The sequence below is a fragment of the Nyctibius grandis genome, chromosome 4, assembly GCF_013368605.1.
Source record: "Nyctibius grandis isolate bNycGra1 chromosome 4, bNycGra1.pri, whole genome shotgun sequence".
In the NCBI taxonomy this organism is placed as follows: Eukaryota; Metazoa; Chordata; class Aves; order Nyctibiiformes; family Nyctibiidae; genus Nyctibius; species Nyctibius grandis.
Genome location: NC_090661.1, coordinates 66,678,372 through 66,697,555, shown reverse-complemented (window position 1 = coordinate 66,697,555; position 19,184 = coordinate 66,678,372). Strand labels below are relative to the sequence as shown.

The following is a 19,184-nucleotide window of genomic DNA, read 5'->3' as shown; positions in this document are numbered from 1 at the left end:
TTGCATAACGTCCCGTTCTCTCCAGGCAACCTGGCCTGCCTTGCATTTTTGTCTTTGCAGCCTGCTATTCATACAGAAAGGCGTTTTTATGGGCAACCAAGTCATTTTGTGTGCTGTCCGAATGGTGATTTTTCCCTCTTTGACATTACTTCTGCAAGATGTATGACAGCAGGTCTCCATCACTAATGTGCACACATGGACTTTTGTATTCACGTGCACGAAACCCTTAAACAGTTATGAAAATGTGAAAAGACGGAGCTTTGCATGTCATGGCAGATGAATCTGAGCACTTGAAAAGCGGGTTGACAGAAAGTAGATAAAAACTTTGGGGTTTGTACGAGGTCTTCTTTGAGACACATACCACCCTAGATACTTCTGAAGGGAATTACATCAGAAGTCCTATGTCCCATCATCTGTACTCTAAACAATAAGATTCCTATGTTGAAAAGAAGTGTTACTTGAAATGCAAAAGAAGATAAATGTTTGAGGAGGAGGGTGACTCAGACTGCTAGTGACAGGTCTTAATTCACCTTCTGGTTATTAACTGAAAATCTTTCCCTAGTACAGTGTATACTCATGTTTAAATACAAATCAATGATCACTATAGCAACCCCTTTATCACATGAAGCACATTCTAGCTCTAAGATAAAAAAGCACTTTTGAACAGAAATGCACACACCCACTCATCAAAAGCTAAGGTGGGCATCCATGTTTTTTATCTTGTTTTATTAAGATAATTTTTGTTTTAAAAGTAGGTAAAAGATTGTGTGTGAATTGGTCTGCACATGTTTTGATTGTTTATTTTGAATTTTTATTCTGAATGTGTCAGTATCCAAACTGAACAGAAGGAACAGATGCTTCTCTTGGGAGATTTAAAAAGGGAGTAAAGAATCAATATGTATTTAATCAGACTGTTTTTCTCTATTATCATTGCTTTAGCTGTAGGAAAAGTATTGAATTATAGGATAGCATCTAGAAATGGAATTTCCATTCTGGAAGAAGTTCTGACATGGTGATTTCCCCTCCCATCAAATTGAACACAGTGCTTGATTTTTTTAGGTTTCCAACAGAGCAAAACATCCAAAAAGTCAGCAGGTTTGACTGAATTGTTTGATTTCAGTAACGTAAAAAAATGCATTTTGAAAAAATTCCAGTGTATGTTCAAAGTTACAGGTTAAGTTGTTTTTTTAAATCAAATTAAACCAAAAAGTTCTATTAATGCCTCAAAATTGACATGAATGAAATAAAAAGAAAAACTCTTGGTTTAGTTTTTCCCTATGCAGAATTTTTGCAAATAAACAGTCTTCTGCAAAACACTTAAATATTGATGAAACTTTTTGTTGGAAATGTTTCAACAAGGCTGTTGCTTACTAGATTGTATGGGGAATATTACACAAAATCAGGCAGTTAACTAGCACTGGCTTTTCAAGAAACAGTGGGATCCTTATTTTGCAGAGCAACTGCCCACACTTGCAAGCACAAGTGAGGAGAATAGCTTTTCTTAAATAGAGTTGGGATCACAGAGGCAATTGAGCTCCAATGGAGGTTTCACTTTTTCCTTCTCTTTGCAGGAACACGATGAAGTGAACAGTGTACCAGCTCATCATGGTGCTCATGAGCCCATCTGTAAATGTGGTGATCTAGATGTCATCTTCAACTATAAAGCCTCAAGTCAAAAGCTAGTAGTTACTATCTTGGAGGCCAGGGATATCCCAGACAAAGACCGCAGTGGTGTGAACACCTGGCAAGTGCACACAGTCCTGATGCCTAGCAAGAAGCAGAGGGGTAAGACAAGTGTTCAGAGAGGACCCATCCCCATGTTCAAGGATAAAATTACCTTCAGTAAGCTGGAGCCAGAGGAGTTAAGCAGCCACGCCATTCGTTTCCGCCTCTATGCGGTGCACAAGATGATTGGAGAGAAGATGATGGGAGAGCAGTTGTTCTACCTGAGCAACATCAGCCAGGAAGGGGAAGTGAAGGTGACATTGGTCTTGGAGCCAAGGAGTAATTTGAGTGTAAGTTTTATGAAAGAAATACAGAGTCCATGGAATTGTTCATCTGGTGAATGGGGACTAGCTGTACCTGATAGCTTTCATTTAGGGCTGTTAGGATGCAACTGGTGGATCTGTCCTACTGTCACTTAAAAAGTTATCAAAAAGGGGAAGCACATGCCATGTCTTCCCTGCACAAAGCTGTGCCTTATTAACAAAGGCTCAGCTACCAAGCTTACACAAAATCATGTAGATGTGCTACATCTACACAAGTCATCCAGTGCTGTGCCATGCAGAAATAGTAGGTTGGTCCTGGAGCCACCAAGGCTAATTATGTCTTAATTTCAACAAGGACAGTAGTTCTTGTGCACTATTACGTTGGTGGACCTGTACTACTGCCAGTGCAAGAGCTACCTCATTTGACACTAGCTACTAGCATGTGGATCTCATGGAAACTGTTGTGCAGTTTCCGTGTTACCAGAAATGCTTGGTAGTGTTCCTTCTCATGACAGATGGAAATCGAGAGGTGGGTCATGTGAGGAGGAGCTAGCTGTGCTGCTTCATAGTCTTCCATGCACATCACAGTTGTATCCAGCTCTGGCTATGCCAATCAATTTGTGTAGATGAGCTCTGTCGTGATTCATTGTCTACAAAAAACTCAGTCAGAGGTTGTGCACACAAAATGAATAAAACATCGTACTCCGGGTGAAGAGGAGGTAGAGAGAGCATCACGGTAGCAAGGAAAGAAAGTAAGAAAATACACAGTACATGACCAAAAAAACCCAAACTGCAAAATACGTTTCATCCAAAAGTCATTGTCAAGGAGATTTACTGTGCATTTGATGGAGTAGGATGTATGCTTATCTCAAAGGCTTTGATTTACACTAGTGATAACACATTATGCAGAGTTCCTCATCTTTAAAGAGAAAGTTGAGAGATGTGTTTTTGTAAAAGTGATGCTCTGATTCTTCTGGTGCCCCATCATAGTTCATTCTTAGTCATTGTCATTTCTTAAGAGAGATCTTACTAAATAAGGCTACAAGATATAAATGAAGGGAGGGTGGCGGTGAATGTCCTGATGAAACTTTCAGTGCTCTTTCCCTGCAGAGTGCAGACTCTCAGCTTAGTCTGTCAGCAATCTCTCACAGTGATAGCACTTCTTCAACACAGTCCCTGTCGCATGGAGGGGTGCCAGAGCTGCTCGTGGGATTGTCGTACAATGCCACTACGGGGCGGCTGTCAGTGGAGATGATCAAAGGCAGTCATTTCCGAAACCTCGCAATTAATAGGCCACCTGGTAAGTACTTCCACTGCTATTAAATAACATCAGTGAGTCAAAATTTGCTTTTTATTTTCTTCCCCAAGATATTCAATTATGTCATTTCTGAGCTGGGTTTCCTTGCAGAGTATCTGATTGAAAATCAAAAGCGTTATTTCAAATACATGTGCTGGTAAATTTTACAGTGTAATTGGAGGCAATCATATGAAGACACAGCTGACAGGACAGTAATACCTGAATGTCTCTTTTATTGCATATACCATTACAACATCTGATTATGACAAAAGTGCTATTATACCCAAAGCACAGAGTAATTCTCAGCAGATCCATAAAAAGAAAGAAGTGCTTTTCAAGTGATTATACGTTACCATGTGACGTACAGAGGCCCTGCCTAGTGCCATTAAGTGTTTCCCAGGGCTGTACTTTGTTTAATGCCCTTGCTGTGCTGCTGAGCACTAGGTGACCTGGTGCTTTGGGCTCTTTGGGGATCCTGCTGAATTCTCAGCTGCCACATAAGAAAATCTTCTGCAGAAAGAATATTTGGAAGTCGTTCTGAGTTGCAACAGTTGAGCTTCCTTCCTCCAATACCTCAAAGAAAAAATGGAAATTATCTTACAGTAGGTTTAGTTAGTTCTTGAGCTGTAGTTAGTCCTTGAGAAGGATAGTGGGTGGACGGTGCTAATGTCCATGATATAGATGGGGTCATGCAGCCATAGTGCATGGTGTTATGTGCTTTGCTGCTGGGGTGCCTCGTTCAAGGCTTGAATGGCAGTGCTGTATTCATCTCGTATTGTCATTTTGCCTCCTGTCTGAAACCAGCAACTAATGGCAATGTGAAATAACATTTTTCTGTTTGTTTGTTGGTGTGTTTGCTTGTTGTGATGTGGTTGGCTGCCTGTCAAAGGTAATAACCTTTGACAGTTCCTTGCATTCACAGGATTTGACACAGTATCTCCAGCTTGCAAAATGCTAAGATTGCTTTTGCAAGATGCTGTGCTCTTTGGCCCAGAGCTAGCAAAATATTTGTTTAATATTTCAGTATATGGACGTGAAAACTTAAGTTTCCACTAAACTATACTTCAGTATGTTACAGAAATAATCTGTGTCATCAGTCAGTCCCTCGAGAATTAAGGGCATGTCTTAAAAACATGCCCTTACAACAGTAAAACATATGACCCCAGTCTGTGTAGCCCTAGCTAGTCCTGTGTTAGCTGTGACAATGTAGGTCTCCACGTGAGTTATTTAAAGACATATTCTTGTTTGCATGTACGTGTTTTATTAAAAGGTTTCAAGTTGGGACCTTTTTAGTAATTTAAAACAAAGGTAGACTAAGAGAAGGATCTTACCACATGCTGTAGCAAGCAAGCTCGCCTGTGTTTATATATGCAGCAGTGTAGATACATCCTAAAGTTTTATTCTTAGAAATGAAATTAAAGTAGTCCCAATGTATGTCCAAGTTAATTTGCTGCATTTTTTTCTAGCATGTTTTCATGTATCTATCTGTGGTATTGGAGTTTTGTCTCTTAGCTGCCTGAGATGTGGATTATGCAGCACTTCTGTTCTTAAATCAGGCCCTGCACAAGTTGTCTTGTATCTGTCTGGGTCAGGCATCTGTAATGCCCAATCTTTTCCCATAGATGAAATGTCTTCACTGCATAGAACTCAGTTGCCTTCCAGCTTACTCCCTGCAATATCATCACCAAATTACTGACATTTTTTGGTATTCTTCTAACAAATGTCATTCTGGGTGCATGTCGTATAGCTCTGTGTGTTGCAGTAAGATGAGCAGACCTATTACTCGTTGTCTGTGAGTGCTAGGGAGTTGTGTCTGTTCTGGGCCTCTGGTGGGATGGAGTTTGGCAGATTAGCCATGTGTGCATAGGTTAGCTTTCAGCATGGGAAAGTTTAGCTGCCTTGATTAGACATCCCATTCAGCTTTTTAGCTGGTGGGCGCACAGGAGTGCAGTAGCTTGGTTGGTGGCATCTTCAAACCTGATAAGCATTTTGTGTTTGTTGATGAGACGAGAACAGGAGCAGGATATGACGTGTTCCTTGAAGGACCTTTCATTTTAAATTCTGCCTGAATTTTCCATTTCTGTGTTTGTAGGGCTTCAGATAAACCTAGTTTAATCTGTTTGATAAGCTGGTGAAAGTCTTCTGTCAGCCACCCAAACTAGTAGTCCTAACATTGTTTCATAATGGTTCTTCCATCTTCACTGTTAAGGCTATCTTGAGTTGTTTCTTTGCATCTTTTCTGTATCCAGATCAACTTTAGCATTGTTGGACCAGTATCTCTCAATGTCAGATCAGTTTTTAAGTGAAACATGGAAATTCATAAATGATTACAGGCAAATTCTGAACCTATCATAATCTGCTTCTTTTATTCCAAGTCACATAGTTGCTTCTGCATTCTGCATTTTTCTTCTGCACCTATAAAGTTCCCACTAGTGGGGTGAGAAAAGGAAAACCCAGTGAAGCAGAAATTGAAGGAAGTTAAAAAGAAGGAAGAAAATCAGTGCTTATCTCGGATGCGGGAGCAGCATTTCACCAATAACTCCTGCAGGCCCTGCAGAGGAGTGCTGTGAGGTCCGATCGTTACTGTCTGAAACACGCTGGTGGCTGAATGAGATGCTCGATAAGTCCTTCACTAGGTGAAAACTAAAACTGCTATCTCCCTTTCTGGAGGGTGAGCAAATAGCCCTTGTGTTTTCTCAAATACGTCCTGTCTGTGGTTCTGTTGTTTGAGGCTCAGAGGGAGTGATTTATTTATGGGGATTTCAAATACAATAGCGCTTTGGGACACTTAAATACCAAGCCCAAACTGCTCTTCAGGGCAGCCATTTATGGCAATATTTAGAGAAGTAAATAGGCAGAATCCATCTCCATTCCCAGCCCTGCATGCACAGAGCCTATACAGGACACATATAGGGTCCTGTTGCAGCCCGGTGGCTTTAGTGTTGTCTGCTGCTGACTGCTGCAGTTATGGGGAATGACAGGAGAGTCTTGCATGACAGGAAATTCTCCAGCTGTGCTTTTTGCCAACCTTGATCTTCTTCTCAGCCACCTGCGGTCCTGCATAGGTGAGCTCAGCATCTCCTGCAGTGTGTGTGCTCCCTCCTTGGCATCCTTGCACAGGGATTTCACTGTGTGCAGAAGAAGGAACTGGACAGAGGCATTGGTGATTTTAGGTGTTAAAGACTGCAGAGGCTAAAACAGATGGTTTTCTGACGAAGGAAAGGAAGATTGTGCATGTCTCAGTTTTTCCTGGGCACATCTTCTCCTTCACTTAAACCTTTAAACTGAGTCAGGTAAATATCAAAGTCATGGGTGCTTACATGGGTAATGACTGGATTAGAAAACAGCTGGACAGTTTACAGAGACTTAAATCTTGCAGGCAGTGTCTTCTCTTCAGGTCACATATGTGGGGTTTAAGGGTGGTTTGGTCAAGGGTAAGCGTCCAGGTGTTGTTCTGGGGAACATGCTGCGTTATGGGCCTGAGTCTACAATCCCCGATCGCACAAATAGATCCATTATCACTCAGAGCACTTAAGAGCACTCAAGAGTATGGCTGCAGCGTCAGACCGTAAATTATCAGTGTGTGCCAAAAAGCCTCGTGCAGAAATGCATCTACAGTTTTGTCAGATGTGGACACCCTTGGTATTTTAGTGCTAATGGCTTATGTGCTGTGAACCTCATTCTCTTTGGTTCTTGTAAAAATCATTAACCTGTGCTAGCATTTTGTAGGGGTTCATATTTTGGTCTGCGGTATTGTACCTTCTTAGAACAAAACCCAGTGTGTTTGTTTAAAGGATGTTTATTATAAAAAGGGTAACAAGATAAGCCTACACCACTGGCAGACACATCTTTAAAAATTTATAACCAGTAACATACTATGTGCATGGTAGTAGTACCTTGGGACTGTAGTGATGGACCAGGAATCATTTGTGCTAGCTGGTGTATAAATGCACAACAGAGACACACTGCTGGGTGCAGCTTTTCCTCCTCTAATCCAGCCTACTTCGTTCTTTCCCCTTCTGTGTTTCTTTTGGGGTTTACGTCTGTGTGTAGTGCAATTTGAGAAGGACTATTGTAAAGATATTCCCTCACCTAAGAAAAGTCCTCCAAGCTTTTCAGCAGCTGCAGAATTAATCACACATAATAATTACATCTGTACATGATCATTATTATACCAGCAGTGTATTAACCCCATTAAACAAATACAATAGCATTAATGCTGGAAAAGGCAGGAGGGAGAGAACAAGCTATCAGGATTTATATTGGGAACAGGAGAAATTCTTGGAGTGAAGACTTGTCTGAAAACAAACCTCTATCTGAGCCACAGATAACAATGCCAAGAAGTACAGAAGATGCTCCCATAGAAAAATTAGGATCCTTATGTAGTATTTGTTGCTCTGGTATCAGAGTGCTTGAATGCCATCAGTGGATTTTATTTTGTCAACTTGTTTGTGAGGGAAGGAAAGTTATTATCCCTGTTTCATTCCTAGAGAACTAAGGCACAGGTTAATTTCTTTAATTACTCCCAATCAGACCATGAAGCTGAATAAAAAAAATTAACTTTTAACCTGCGTATCTTGCTCTGAACAGAGAACTTGGTTGAGCTCCTAACGCTTTGTAATTCATGCTTCCATCTCATCAGTAATAGAAGGGGGATCTGTACCAGGGGGATCTATACTTGGTTAAAGGAGCAGTAGAGGTGCTGGGCAGCTACTTGCTGCTGAGTACTTGCCAGTCAGTCCCAGTAAGCTTGTACAAGACCACCTCTCCTTCTGCATCTTTTCAATGCCCATCCTTAAATATAGCTTGAATAAACTTACAATAAGATCAGCTGAGAAAGTTTTGTTCAGAGTAGTAAAGATGAGGCCAGCTGCAGGGAGTCCCAGAAGGATGTCTCAGTAATGAGCAGCTGGGCAGTGAGGTGGAAGATGAAGTGTGGATGAATGTAAGGTATTGCATGGGGGCAGGGGTGGAATTCAAACTTAATCTGGATGGACTCACTTGGGAGTGAACTATTAGGCTTTATAGTAAATAGCTCCATGAAAATGTCCACTCAAGGATCAGCAGTAGTAGTGAAAAAAAAACAAATTAAAGGTTAGAAATATACAGAGGACAAAATGAAAAATAGATATTTAAGTGTAAATATACAGTCACCACTGTAATGAAAGCAGTGTACAGTTTTGGCTCCTTCTATTCAAATAGAGTATGGCAGAACTGGAAAGATGTGGTGAGACAAGGGGTCTGGGAAAGCTTCCAGCAACCTGCAGCTGAATAGACTGCACCTCCTATGATGCTACGACGAAGGGAGATGGGGGAAGATTTCACGGAGGTCTATGAAATCATAAGTGTTGTTGAGAAAGTGAATTGGCAACAGTTATTCATTGTCTTTCGTGATACAAAACCAAAGGATCATAAAATGAAGCGAGGAGGCAGCAGGTCCTGAGGAGGAGACAGCTCTTCGCTTACGCTGTCGAGTTCCTCACTACAGAATGGGATGGATGCTAGAAGTTTACTTGAGTTCAGTATAGCACAGGACAAGTTCACAAAGAGAAATCCACTGAGGACCATTAAATATGAAGACTCTGCCTCTGACTGAGGAAGCTCTTGAGTCACAAATCGCTGGAGACTGGGAGAGTATTTGGGAGAGAATCAGCATATGCCATATCTGCCATATTTTTATAGACTTACTAAGCCATGTGGTATTGGGTACTGTTGGGTGGGTGGACTGGCTTGATACAGCTCTTCCCACCGCATGTAAGACCTGGGACTGATTAGGCTCAGAAAAACAACTCACAGGATAATGGACTTTCAAGAAGCAACTGTGAGACTTTTTGGGGGATGTTCCATGATAATTAGACATCCAGTGGTAGCGTGTGGTTATCCAGTAATGTTTTAAATAGTTTTATATTTCTAACGGGTCTATGAAAAGTATAATCCATGTTACGCTTGCTGGGTGTAAAAATGAAGATATTTCTGAATCAAAGGAGTGCATCTGAAGTGGAATGGATGGTGATGCCTCTGCCACTCCCATAGCTGTGAACAAGAAAAAAAAATTTTTTTTCCCCTATCAAAGCAAGCAGAAGACAAAGCCATTGCCTCCAGGGTAGAACTCTCCTAATTCCAAATTTCAGTTGGAGCTGAATGTTTAGTGCAAAACTGCATTGACTCTACAGAGTAGTGTTTGCAGGAGATCTGATGACAGGCTGTATAATAAAGCCATGCCTGTGGGCACCACTGCTGGGGGTGACAAAAGCCAAGCCTAAGCATCCTTTCGTCTTGCCGTTGCTGAGAAGGTGTGCGTTCATGCTTTCTGATGCACTCTCGGTTAAAGTTCCCACCCCCTCTCTGAGGCAGCAGCAGTGCATGAAGCCCGGTGTATGCTGTGGGAAGTGTTGAAATGCCCTTACTAGAAGATAGTCACCTTGTGCATCTGGAGAGGTGTCTGTGTTATGCTTTTGCTGTGTAAGCCCAGACTAAAGCTGCATCTCCTCAGGGCTGGAGAGTTCAGGGAGGTGGTAAGCTGGCTCCACAGCCCGACACGTGTCCCAGGTGAGGGCTGGCACTGTAAAATGGCGTGGACATGGGGCACTGTGGCAGCAAAGGAGGGTTCACCAAGGAACTGAGCTCAGAGACTCTCTGGAAGCAGCCTTCCTTCTGGAGAGACCAGGGCATTGCTTCCAGGGAGCCCTCGTCTCCTGCCCCTCTGCAGCCCATCTCCTTCCATGAAACAAGACATTGATGCTGGCAGTTTCCTCCCCTGAGGCCAAACAGTGCTTCCAGGGAGCAGTGCACTCCTTTCTGCTGCATTTTAAATTAAAGGTGCTGCTGGTCTGTTCTCTGATGGCTCGCATGTCGTGAAGGCTGCCAGGTCCCAGCCTCTCCCATTCGTGATCGCTAACAGATGTGGGAGAGGGGACCTGAGCAAGAGAGACTCGGTGGAATAGGGGAAGGAAAGTTGGCTCCTCAGCAACATAGCAGGCAGCTCTCAGCTCTGGTATGATTTATAGTATAGGCCACAAGCTACCTCTGGCCTAATCCAGACTTTCACGATGTAGGTTTGGGAACAAAGGCTTGGGTCACATTCTCCTCCCTGCTCTTTTCCCAATCCAGCTGCAGTGAGCCAAGTTCAGAGCATTCCTGCCCCACTGCCAGTTTAATGGAGAGGTAAAGCCATGACTAACGGAGCAGCGGTTTTCTGGGTCTCACACTGAGACCTCACATTGATCTGCACTGTACAGAGTAGCACAGAGTTGAGCTCTGGGGCTGCTTTGCCACGCAATGTTGCCCTTTATTATGTAGGCTAGGAGTGTGGGCATGCCAGCTGGGTGAAGTTAAGCTCTAGGCCCAAGGCTTTATTTTACTGCGGGTGTTATTAGTCTGGATTGCAGCATGCTGACATGGTTATACTGCTTTTGGAAATGAGCTGGCTTGCCTGGAGCGTGGGTGGGAAGGTCTGTACAGCACTGTGATGTACCCTGCAGTCCACAGACCCAAGGAGTCCGGAGTCTTTGGTTGTTTATTTCCTTTCTAAATATAAATTCAAGCAGGAGGTTAGATGCTTTTGTATTGCAGTGTTTTTGTTCATGGGTCAGCTTTATTAATAATGCTGGAGCTTAGAGTAAATAAAAGCAGAATGCATGCTATGGTCCCTGCTCCAAAAATGGGAACGTATAAATTATGGTTGATTATTCCCCTGAGTTGTCATTATCAGTTAGTTCCCTTAGAAGGATGATGACAGAAATGGGTCATTAGAAGAATTGCAGATAAACTGATTGCCTTTGCAGATGAGCTCTCAAGAGGTGTTTTATGGCTGGGGCAGTGTTGGTGGAGACAGAGCAGTCTGCATGAGGAGAGGTTTGGCCAAACCTCTGGAGTAAGATTATGCAGTGCCAGCCCAAAATGTGTCTGGCTTCTTGCAGCATTCCTTGATATAGTGCTTTTCACTCTGGTATTGAATGCAGAGGTGTTGATATTTTATGTATACGTGAACATTATTCAATCCACTCATAGCAGAGATGAAAGATGAGTTTAGAGTTAAAAATTATGCATAGCAAGAACTTCTGTTCCAAAGCCTATATGGAAAGGAGAGCCTGGTGGATGCGGTGCTAAAATTGGTCTTGGCAAAATTAGACTTTGTTCATGCTTCTTCACAAACTTCTGTGTAACTGTGGGCAAGCTGCAGTCTCAGACACTCCCAGATATTAAGAGGTCTTGCTCTTCTTCGTGTCAGTGAGATAGATGCCTAAATAGAAGGTGAGCACTTAGGCATTTTAAAGAATGTAAGCCTTAATCTCTCTTCTACTTTTGTGCTTGACAGAGGTGGCATGAAAGTAAATACACTGAAAAGAGTAAAGTGCTGAGATACCACAGTAATGAGGCCATTACTGAATCTGAGCATGTAATTAGATGGAAAATGTTTGCCTTCATAATGAATGGATGCTCTCACACATACATTCCTCAGTAAATTTTCAAGTTCATCCTTGCTGTAGTTCCACTAATTTCACTGTGTAGCCAGGGATGGATTTTCTTTGGCAAAGCCAACCGAAGGGGAGAGCTTTCCATCTCAGAGGACCACACTGGACCACAAGGAGAACTAGGAAGTGTTTCCTGATGAGATGCCTAAAAAGACGCTGCAAGGAGCACAATGCAGTAAGGGCAAACCACAATCTTAAAAATGTAGTTAGTGAAGCAGGATAACAGCTCAGCCTCATACATACCAGCTCTGCAAAGCAAATTTCAGGTACTAAATATATTATCCACACCTACTCTTTTATTTCTGTTCAGGCAAGCTTGATTCTTTTGGCTGGTAAAATACACCCAGAGGAATAAGTTTGAGAAGAATTAGCAGCCTGATTTAGTTGTCACTTGCGCTGGTTTTGTGCCTGTGTTCACATGGGGTTGAATAGGGCACCTAGTACTAGCTCTGCCCTGAGCGCTGTCTCCTTCCAGCCTGCACATTCTTGCCTGATCCAGATGATACCTCCAGAATCCCCACCGACCTTGGTACAGTATAGACAGGGCCTTGGCGCAAATTATGTTGCAGATCTGATGTGTATTAAAGAAAAAGTCTAATTTTCTGACATTGATCTCTGTTGGGTTTGTCACTGGTGGTACGATGCTCCGTTTTCTTTAAAGCCAGCTATATTACTCCTTAGGTGCAAAAGCTGAGGCCTCAGTCAGGGATGTGACATCCTAGAGTTTATGACTGCAAGAAACTAATCCATTCATTGCCTGGGAGGTTAACTGGGACATCCTGAAACAGCATCCTTTGAGGTGTTTTAGCTGTGGCGCTTGCTTTAGTGGAGGTATTGGGCCAGGAGCAAATAGAGAGTCTCATCTCCATGAATTCCTGGGTCTCAGCACTCATCTGTCTTGCGTGTCAGCAGAAACAAGCCCCTTCAGCTTTCTGCCTGTAAATGGGATTAGTTTGGAAAACTCACTGAAATTTTGTAGAAAATGTAAGCTTTCAATTTGAAAGAAAGAAAAATTTTAAAATTTGAACAGAGAATTGTACAAACTAGCTACTTATTTGCCAGGCTGATTTTTAAATACAGAGATTTTCAACTGTTTTAAAACCCCTCCTCAAAAAAACAAAAGGGTGAATACATTAAAAAAAAAAAAAAAATCAATAAAACCCCTACCCCCCACTTATTTTTATTTCCAGGGAGTTCCCTGCAGCCTCAGACCAGCAACCAGGACTTCTACACGAGGAATACTTCAGTGCATGTTATGGTTTGTCACTGCAAAGCAAAGTGACATCTCTACAAGTACTGCAAGAGATTGTGTCTGGTATTTATCTTGCATGGTTTCACATTGAGTCAAGCTAGAAGAGAGAGTCCTCTCTTGGGCTTTGTATTTCTGATGGGTCTGAAGTTGTTACAGATTTCAGTCTCTCAGCACCACCAACCTTGAATATTACTATGGGAATTAGTCTATGTCTTGATAAAGCAGTTCTTTCCTTCCCAGGAAGGTTTAAAGCTGGGCTGGCAATTAAACCTGCGGCAGATGCCCTCTGTTATCCCCCCCCCTCCCCCCAGAGGGAAAGGGAAAGGGAAAAGGGAGAGAGACTTCTGGGTTGGAAAATTAAAACAGTTTTAATAAACTATAATAATGAAAAAAAAAAGGTATAATAATAATAATAAAAATAATCAAATATATACAAATATATATACAAAACCAAGATTGAGCTCCCCTGAAGTCAGCCACGTCACCACCGGCACTGCAGGGCAGGCTCCGGGAAGGCCCAGCCTGGGCCTAGCGATGGTCGAGAGCTGGATTCAGGAACGCACGGATCGGGATCGGGGGCAGCAGGAAAACAGACGGAGTCCTCCCTGGACACCGGCCATAGCAGAAAGAGAGCGAGACCCTCGTGATCCCCCCACTTTATACCGAGAATGACGTGTATGGGATGGAATACCCTCGTTGGTCAATTTTGGGTCACCTGCCCTGTCTGCTCCCCACTGCAGCTGCGACCCCCCTTCGGCTCTTCACTCGTAAGCAATGAGGAATTCAGCAGTGACCTTGGTTTCTCTCAAGAATAAGTACAGCAAGAGCCTTTCTGCACAACATCCCTACCGGTGCCTCAGTGATAACTACAAACTTCGAGCGTTATCAGTCCTGGAAGCAGACACTGTCTGCAAAAACATGCAGTTAGTTTCAGAAAATGCAGTTACTTAAAGGAGACTTAGCTGAAAGTAAAAATCACTGAAAGGAAAATCGGCCTGGTTTAGGCCAAACCAGGACACAGATACAATCAGGAAACGATTTCATGTCAGAGCTCTGCTTTTCTGTCTAACAAGTAGGTCTTTGTTGGCAAGATCTACGTCATCTCCAGTGTTATGCTGGGAGCCAAACTGGCACCCCCAGCTAATGATTGGGCTGAACTTTCCCTGCAGTAACTCGATAGCTGTACAGCTGTGCAGGCTCACAATTTGCTCCTCGATTGTCAGTCTCCTGACAGCTTTTTCAGTTGGAACAGTTTGAGAGGAGCGGAGAGCCTTGCTTTGGAGACACAGAAGTGTTTTCACACCTGAAGTGTAATTTCACACCTTGTGTTGCTCAGTAGATAAGCGCGTAAAATAGCACATCAAATGGGAACAGAAGAGGATAGACATGCTGTAGACAAGGGACGGAGGCTTGTTATTTATTTCCTATCTTCATCACACTCTGAAATACTACTCACTTGCAGAAACCCAGGCACAGATTATGAAGGGGTTAGGAGGGGACTTTTCTAGGCAGGTGATCTGTTACCATCACATGCAGAGCGAGGTGAAAAGCTACACTGAGCTGGGTCTATGGAGCATTGGGACCACAGAGCTCTGCCTGAGACCACAGTATTAGCGACCACATAACAGAAGTGAACTGATTAATACAGGAGGCAGCAAGAGTTTTAAGGGTGAGTTTACAGAAACACTGGCTTGGACCATCCTTTCCCTGTATCTACTAGGCATTTTTACTCCTTGTATTGACCTAAATAGTAAATAAAATTCACCTTGAGTCTATCAACAAAGTAAGATGAGAATTTGGAAAAAGCCTTGAAACTATCATGCGAGAACAAATCTTTTCACTGTGTATGCAGGTTTCCTTTCCCTCTTTTTCAGGACCTTTTTTGTTTGCTATCTCAAGTAATAGGTCATAGAGGCATTATTCCAAAGGAAAGTGGTGGAGAGACAAGTGCAGCCAAGGGAGGTCCTGGTAAGACAGCTCCAACAAAGCTTGCTTGTGAGGGAGAGGAAGGGAAGGTGCGGACATACCATTTGATGTGGAGAATCCATAGAGATGCTTATAGTTTCTGTTAGTCTTAGTCAGGCTTGCTAGGCTTGAGAAGCAGATTTCCTGCTCTTTCCAAGAGAGCAGGGCTGAAACACACATCAGTTTCCTTCCTTTCTTCTCCACAGCTGAATATGAGGAAATCCAAGAGGTGCTTTCACCTGCTGCTTCTCATCCCATGGATTTTACTAGGGAGAGCAGTCCAGCCCTCATCTGTTTTTCACTGCAGGCAAAGCTGCTCTACTTGGAGGTTTTTTTGGGTGTTTTTTGACCTTGTTTTGGGGCTTTCATTTAGTCTGTCACCTCTGCCAAACACGTTATTTCCTCTTTTTTGTCCTAGACACGTATGGAAAGCTCTGCCTGCTCAACTCTGTGGGCCAGGAGATATCTCGCTGCAAGACCTCCATCCGTCGAGGCCAGCCCAACCCCGTCTACAAGGAAACTTTCATCTTCCAGGTTGCCCTCTTCCAGCTCTCTGATGTCACACTGATGATCTCCATATACAACAGACGCAGCATGAAGCGCAAAGAGATGATCGGCTGGATTTCTATGGGTCAGAACAGCAGCGGAGAGGAAGAGCAAAGTCATTGGCAGGAAATGAAGGAGTCGAAGGGGACACAGATCTGCAGGTGGCACACGCTACTGGAGTCCTAGTGGTTACCAGGGCAACCTGTGTGTCCTGGGACTACGGGCTATCTTCCCTTGTTCTCATTCAGCAGAAAATAGCTATCCCATGGAAAGCACCGTGCTCTAACAGGTCACGTACACTTCAACCTGACTTCTCAGTGTCAGCAGTCATGGGTATTAAAGGTGGCAAGGCCTGGGAAGCAAGTTTAGTTCTTGTCTTTCCAGGTTGTCCTGCATTTTCTACATCCAAGTAACTAACCCTAGGGAGAAGCAATGGGAATACCTACAAAATGCTTTCCTTGGTCATTGTCTCGCTCATTTTGTCATAGGCTTAATCGTCACAGACTGATTTAGATGCTGTTTTCCTCTGGGATAAACTTTCTCTTCCCTCCCTCCCCTTATTTATGTTAATGAAGTTTTCAAATATTCTTGACATGCAGATAACTCACAGAAAGGCTAACCTGCATGCAGGTCACGTTCTCTCCCTTTTATTATAGTGTTTCTAAGTCCTAGAAATAAGCATTTGATACCACTGTAAACTGGATGATATATTTTTCAGGCAGTTCAAGCACTCTTGAATTCTCTGTCAACTTTTAAGTGCCTCGACATTACTACTGTTCTCCTGTACTAACAATGGATATTAGGACTAAACCTACCAGTATTTTTAATTAGGCATCCTGTGCACTTGTTATCCAGCATTGCCATAGGTTTGCACAAGAGATAACTAGCATCAGTTTTATATTGCAATTATACAATGCATGTTTAGATGCTTACTTGAAGTTCATGGCTTCTGTCTTCACGAATACCAAAAAAGACCAGAACAAGCTGCGCATCCACCTTCGTGCCTGAATCTCCCTTTTCTGCATCATTGTTTTGCCTGGGTGTTACTTTGTTTTTTAAAAGTGAGATTCATTCAGAAAAGCATTTCTGTGAGCATTACACAGGAAGGCTTTAGATCTGTGATTTCTCTGCAGTTCAGTTAGGCACAACTCAGTTTGCTGAGGGCTCTTCTTCCTATGTGCTGTCCTGTAATATCTTCTCGGGGTCTGAAAGGGGACCGTTTTTGGCACGCTGAGCAGTAGAGGATGCCAGAGCATGTCACCTCATCTTCGGGGCAAGCTCTCCTGCAGGCGAGGAATAGGATCCAGGGGACCCCTGTAGAGGGGCTGCTGGCTCTGCTGAACTAACACCGGAGAAAAGTATTACGCTTCCTGCCTCTAACTGAAAGCAGTGCAAGGAGCAGGCTTGCTGGATGAGGTGATGACACTCTTATGTAGTTACTTTTCGGACTATATTGTCATTTTCCATTCTAATCTTTTTTCCTGTCTCTGCAAGCTGAAGTCATGGAGACGCTGGATAAGGGATGAGTCTTAGTCTGCCACCTGACTATTGAAAGTTTGGCGGTTGTTAGCTCTGTGCGACACAGCAGAGGATGTTCATCCTCTGGTGTAGTGATGGTATGTAGGCAGTAAGGTGCTGAGATCTTCAAATACTACCAGCTGCCCAGTCTCTCGTTCTCTGCGCTCTCTAGGAGAGGACTGGCATTTCTCCATTCCTGCTGATGACAGCAAGACACAGGGAATATTTTACTGATGTTTGTTGTAGTGAATCACTTCATGTTTTGTTTTTGTCATTTACTGAGACCTGGCACCAAATTCTGCCTCCTACTGCGCCACAACCATCTCCTTCCTGTCAACAGTGCTGTGCAAATCTAACTAGTGCAAATTTTGGCACTGGCTGTTGGACCAAAATTGAGCCTCGGTGCTGGTTTGCATGACCTCCAGGCTAGCCAGAGCCTGCGGGGCAGTGGTGTGATACACACAGATTGTCACTTGGTGTGATACATGCAGGCTTCGTATGTCCTCATGAGGCAGACAGAATAATCTGTGTGTAGAAGGACTTCTGGTATAGGTGAGACAAATTATCCTACAGGCCATGGTTTTATATATTCTTATCACTTACGTGTCTGAGCGTCATTTTACCGATGAGAGTGGTGGGTATCCTATGCAGGGGGGTCATCCTCCATTGCCTAGATAAGCTGGCGTAATATCTGCTTTGCAGTACTGGGGCTTTGTATCACAAAACAGGATCTAACCCAAATACAGCTCGGCAAGCAAATACATTTTTGACTGTTAATGCTGCTGTATTACCAATGTGAGAGAAAATGAGCATTTGAATGGTAACCAGCAGAACAGAAATGATTTTTTTATCATGTACTTTTCCTGAAAAAAGTGGAGGAAACAGCCCAATTCAAAAGGTGCATTGGCTGATTTCAGTTGTTTTCCAGTCTGTGCATCTTTTTTTCCTGAACTGCGTAAAATGTGTATACAAGTGTTTATAAGTAATTTTATTATGTGGGATGTGTATGTATAATAAACTCATTGAGATTCTCTTCATAACTTCTTGAACCTGCAAAGTGAGTGTTGCTTATGCTTAATGATTAGCGAAGAGAAAAGTGTAAGTTGATAATATGTTTCAGCAGTGAACTGGAGATAACCCAGATTTATAATAACGTGATTAAAAAAAAAATCTTGGAAAAGATCATTTTAAAAAGCAATGAAGTAAACTGGTTTTGGACTTCCATGCCATTTTCACATCAAGATCTTTTCTGAAGATACAGCATTAAGGTAATTGAATTTTAATATATCATTTCAGTGTAGAGTATTGGGAGTCAGAGGAAAGCAAGTGAATATAGCTTACTTAGAGTAAGTTAGTAGCTGAGCACATGTTAAAACTTTGCTTTCCGATGGAAGCAGGTTGCTGCATCCTTGCAACAACAGTTTGACCTGATGTTTTACCAGAGAAATTTGGAGGGAAGGGAAAAAGGATGAGGCAAGGGGAGCACTGGGTTTTTGGAGCTGCTGCTAAACTTGTTGGCACATCCATGCCTTGAGCAGTGCATTTGTGGGGTTCTTTAAGTTCCTGTTGAAGCAATGGAGGAATTTAGGAACCTTAGAATGAACACGGTGCTGGGGTTGCTTGTGCTTGCTGGTGGTGCTTCAGGATTTTTCTTGCTTTTGTGGTTTATTTTTTGTTTCGGTATCGACTGTCCGTGAAGTGAAGGCTTTGCAGCAGCTCCCCTGTATTCCAGAGCTCCCATAATTCTTCCCATTGACAGAGTGAATTAGTCATTGCTAATATTGATACAGGCTGGGGTTGTGCTCGTGGTCTTTCTTGTGTAAATACCACTGCCCTTTCAGTCACTGCTTTAACCCCTTGTTTCCTTTGGAAGTGACTGACAAGACTAAATTTCTGGAAAGATTTCCATTCCTTGGGAATCTTGTCTCGCACTTGGCTCTCGGTGGTGGTCAGTAGACCTGGGGCCCTGTGCTCTGCCGGCCTCCATCCACATGGATGCTGATGCTGATGCCAATCTCTGCTTCTGTGGGGCTCCAGGAGGGGAGAAGAGTCGTGGGAGGGCCATGAGGAGTTCAGCGAGTGGGAAAGCAACGGCTGACGTGGTTCTGGGAACACTTGGGTGCTTTCAAGTCCTAATGCTTGGA

At 43.0% G+C, this 19,184-nt stretch overlaps 1 protein-coding gene across 1 annotated transcript in view; it reads left to right on the top strand.

Annotated features, from left to right (window-relative positions):
- Window positions 1–15,708, top strand: part of SYT16 (synaptotagmin 16) — a 42,589-nt gene extending 26,881 nt beyond the window's left edge. Inside the window, exons 3-5 of the mRNA XM_068399513.1 lie at window positions 1,572–2,015; window positions 3,099–3,288; window positions 15,395–15,708. Of these exons, the coding sequence (XP_068255614.1) occupies window positions 1,572–2,015; window positions 3,099–3,288; window positions 15,395–15,708 (948 nt within the window). The remainder of the gene's footprint in view (window positions 1–1,571; window positions 2,016–3,098; window positions 3,289–15,394) is intronic.
- Window positions 15,709–19,184: the final 3,476 nt, after the last annotated feature.